Genomic DNA, 4460 nt, shown 5'->3' on the forward strand with positions numbered 1-4460 from the left:
CAGGGTTGCAGCCCCCTTCAGTTCCTTGGGTACTTTCTCTAGCTCCTCCATTGGGGACCCTGTGTTCCATCCAATAGCTGACTGTGAGCATCCACTTCGGACACACACCCCTTTCAATCAGGATATTTTAATGGAATGAGGTGTCTTGGATCTCTTAACTCAGAGAAGGCCAAAGGTACCTGAATCCAGATGCTACATAAGTTTGACACCAACAAGATCAAAGTCATCTATTTGAGCAGCATCGGGGCCATAGTTAGCAAAAGACAAACAAAATAAAACAAAAAATATGCTTATCAATCACAGAACAAGGGAGATTGGAAGGACTGAGGGTCATAGCAGACTCACCTTCCAGAGCAGAAAGGTCCTGCTTCCATTTAAAATGTTTTCCATAGATATTCGCTTCAATATTCAATCTTAAATCTCACATATATGTCTGGATGTCCACACCTCAGAGGGTTTTAGAGACCTATTCCTCCATGGTAAGTGGTGACAAGGTCAGAGGATCCCCCGTTTAGCGAGGCCCTCAGTTCTTCTGGTTACACAGGTCCCCCCCTTCCCTTTTGTAGGTTTCCCTCACAAGGAAGCCTCGTGTCCCTGCCTCGTGAAAAAGCTCATGATTTATCCCCACCTGACGAGCTTTTTCTATCTGATATCTATTTGTGTGTGCGTGCGTGCGCGCGTGAGCATGCACGTGCGCATTTCTTTTGTTTTTTAACTTTTTTTTGTTTTGTTTTAAGATTTATTTATTTATTATATGTAAGTACACTCCAGAAGAGGGAGTCAGTTCTTGTTACAGCTGGTTATGAGCCACCATGTGGTTGCTGGGATTTGAACTCCAGACCTTCGGAAGAACAGTCGGGTGCTCTTACCCACTGAGCCATCTCACCAGTACGTGCGCATTTCTGTGTGTGCAGTGCACATAGATGTGCACACTTGTGCAGACAAGAGGACAACTTCAGATGTCATTCCTCAGGAGCCTTACTTTTTGAGACAGGGTCTCTCACTGGCCTAGAATTCATGAAGTGAGAAGGAATCCACCGACTTCCCTACCCCAGAGCTGGGCTTATAATCTCATGCCACTGTACCCCGGTTTGTTGTTTGGGGTTTTGTGTTGTTTGTTTGTTTGTTTTGTTTTGTTTTTTAATGTGGACTCTGGAAATTGAACTCAGACCCTCGTACTTACAAGCCAAGTACCTTACCAACTGCACCATCCCTCAGCCCCTGCCTGGTACCCACTGGAATTACTACTGTAGCCTTCATCTTACAACCTCTCTTTCACGCCCCTTACCCTAATTCAGAGGACAGACATCCTAGACTAGCCTCAAACTCACAGCCATCCTCCTGCCTCAGCCCCTTAAATGCTGGGATTGCAGGTGTGCGCCACCATGCTCAGCTTCTAAACTCATGTTTGAACTGCCTCCATTTCCCAAGGGTAGTTGAGATGAATGAAAACCCACTTTAAGACTTAGGTACAACGGTAAATCTGTGATTTTACTCCTTTTTTTGTTTCCCTCCTGTGCTTCGTCTCCCTTTCATTTCTTCCTAATCTCGGGGGCAGGGGGCCATTTGGTCTTCCTGATTCTAGCTGGAGGAGGGAGGAACACCTTTGAGTGCTTTATGGGGGTGACCTATGGCCTTGCCGTCTGTCGGCTTCTGGATGTGTAGACAGCTGGGATTTTGACCGCTAAGTGGGAATGGACGCTGTGTATCAGAGAAAGTGGTGTGCTGATTCTATTTGGCCCAGGGAGAGCCAGGGCTACTCTTTCATCAGCCCACAGGATTCTCACAGGGTTGGCTTCCAGGACGCACATTGACACAACTGCTCCATCCCGTAACAGAAAGACCTCTAGCCGGGCGATATGATGCATCTTAATTTTATTAGGACAAAGCGCAGGGGACAGCAGTTGCCAGGGGACAGGGAGGCACGGGAGAGTGCAGCAGAGACACTGGTGAATGGCTAGAAAGCACAGCTGCTTTCCACGAAGCGGCGACACTTCATGACCCGCAGGTAGGTCTCCGCCTTGTGTAGGTCCTTCTTGAAGCAGGAGAGCAGCCCATAGTTTTTGAGCAGCGCGTCATCACTGCGCATGTTGGCGTCAAACTTGTCATAGGTTTGCTTGAGGATCTGCCCAACACGGGGGCTGCCATCTTCCAGCTCCTGTCGAGGGAAAGATGGGAGGAAGACTCAGGAGCTGTGCCTCCCTCCACCCTAGGACCTAAGGAAAAGCCTCATAAGGCTTCATAAGGGAAAATGAAGAAGAAGCCTTCTCAAGAGTCTAAGGGCTGACCGGTAAACAGAGAAGAGCAGTGCGCACCCACCTAGGCTCCAGGTATAACCCCAGGCTAGGGACCCCAGTCCATCCTCACCTGCATCAGAGCCTGGATGCCCTCTTCCAGGTCCTTCAGTTTCTCATAGACACGGTCCGAGGTGCCAAACATCAGGCTGTTGGTGAAGATCCTGCTGAGGAACTGCACAGGCCCCAGCCATGACTGGATGAGCAGCAGCGAGAAGCGAAGCAATTCCATGTCCTGAGGGGGGGGAAAGGGGGGCTGGGGGCAGTGTATTGCCTAGTGACCTCTGTCCGGGACTCCCAAGTTACCCCAGCTTCAGGGAAGAGCTGGTCCCTGGCCTGGAGTGCAGTTAGGGCTGCGTGGAGGGTAAAGAGGGTTTGTGCAGACAAGGCCTGGGGACTACTTACAGTTCTCTGCTGAGCCTCCTCCTTGCCTGTGGGGGCTGGGATGGTCTCTGAGAAGCAGAACGCAGCCTGGGCATTCTGAATGGAATAGCGCTGTCCCTCGGGAATGTAGGCACGCTCCTGGAAGAAGGGTGGTCACTGAGGGACCAGCTTGCGGCTTGCCGCGGTCATTACTATGTTATGGAGGACCCATTCTGTTTCTGTTCATCTAACGGCATTGGCTAAGATCCCTCACCCCATAGTTTCCCTCTATGACTTCCTGGGAGCAGGAGTATGGGGTGGGATCTGCCCCTTCCTGCTTCCACAGACGGGCACCCATCTCTGGGGGAACTTACGAACTCTTTGTAGGTGTCAGCAGCCAGCTGGTGCAGGTGCTGGGCTCGGAGCACAGCATTGGCAAACAGACTGGACAAGGGCATGGCGGGAAAAGCACCAGCCTCCTGAGGCCAGAGCAGGCAGAGCAGGCTGAAGGTCAGGAGCCAGGAGGTCCGAGAGTCTAGAGAGAAAGAGAGAGAGAGACAGGAGGGCAGGAGAAACCTGGGAGAAATGACCGATCTCTCCCAATCCCCATAGGGACCCAGAGTGCTCCAAACATGGCAGAAGTTGGGACGCACTCACATTAGAAGCCTCAGATCCATCTTCAGGGCCCCTTGGTCCCAAACCACACCCAGAGGGATTTGCGCATGCTTACCTGTAGCCATTGCCTCGCAGTGATCTGTCCACAGGACCCCGAGCAGTTTGGAATCTGGACTCTAGGATGCTGGTCTTGGTCCCTCGCGTGCCCTTTTTATACCCTAGCTGTTTTCCTCGACCCCAGGGCTCCTGCCTTTTCCCCTATACATTTATTCATGGCCGGGGCCACTGACAGCTTGTGCTGATGGATAATTTAGAAGCTCCTCCCACTCATCGCGTCCCCACTCCTCTCCTGCGGTCATGTCCCTGACCTTATCCTCTCATCGCCAACTTTGCCAGGCTTAAGGGCATTGGTTATGCAAGATCCCAGCGACAGAGACCACCCAGTGTGTCCTTTTGAGAGCACCTTGAATCCAGGGGTAGGATACTCTGGCAGGGAGCAGGGGTTGTTTGTTCATTAGGACAAGGGGCAACAGAGCCTCTCCAAGGAGGCGATGTCCCCATGGGTGTTTCTTTTTCAGTTACATTTGTGTGTGTGTGTGTGTGTGTGTGTGTGTGTGTGTGTCTGTCTGTCTGTCTGTCCATCCTCAAGTGTGAGCATGTAGGGATCAGAAGATAACTTTTGGGGATTGATTCCATCTTTCCATCATGTGGGTCCCGGGGATTGAACTCAGGTACTAAGGTTTGACTGCAGAGGCATATACCTCCTTGGCCATTTTGTTGGCTTTATTCTGTCCTCTTCTTCTTCTCCTCCTCCTCTTCCTCCTCCTTGAATCTAAATTTCTAAGTCTCAATAAATAAATAAATAAATAAATAAATAAATAAATAAAGTCCTGGATTTAGAAATGGCTTATATGATAAGAGAGCTTGTTGTTCTTCCGGAGGACCTGAGTTTGGTTCCCAGCACCCATGACAAGTGGCTCACAACCACCTATACTCCAGTTCTAGGGGCTCTGATGCCCTCTTCTGGTTTCCACAAGCACTCTCATACATGTGACATAGACTCACACACATACACACCACACACCTAGGAGAAAGAGAGAGAGAGAGAGAGAGAGAGAGAGAGAGAGAGAGAGAGAGAGAGAGACTGCTGTAAAAGACTTCCTCAGCAGCATAAACTGGTGGAGGGCA

General features: G+C 50.4%; 1 protein-coding gene across 1 annotated transcript; it reads right to left on the reverse strand.

Moving 5' to 3' along the window:
• Positions 1 to 1858: 1858 nt before the first annotated feature.
• Gh1 (growth hormone 1) lies at positions 1859 to 3544 on the reverse strand. The gene is made up of 5 exons (XM_021213324.1): positions 3388 to 3544; positions 3032 to 3192; positions 2700 to 2816; positions 2368 to 2529; positions 1859 to 2158 (listed from the first exon to the last, which is right to left on the reverse strand). The coding sequence occupies exons 1-5, from the start codon at positions 3395 to 3397 to the stop codon at positions 1958 to 1960; spliced, it is 651 nt and encodes a 216-aa protein (XP_021068983.1). The 5' UTR covers positions 3398 to 3544; the 3' UTR covers positions 1859 to 1957.
• Positions 3545 to 4460: the final 916 nt, after the last annotated feature.

This window comes from Mus pahari, chromosome 14 (assembly GCF_900095145.1).
Source record: "Mus pahari chromosome 14, PAHARI_EIJ_v1.1, whole genome shotgun sequence".
Classification (NCBI taxonomy): Eukaryota; Metazoa; Chordata; class Mammalia; order Rodentia; family Muridae; genus Mus; species Mus pahari.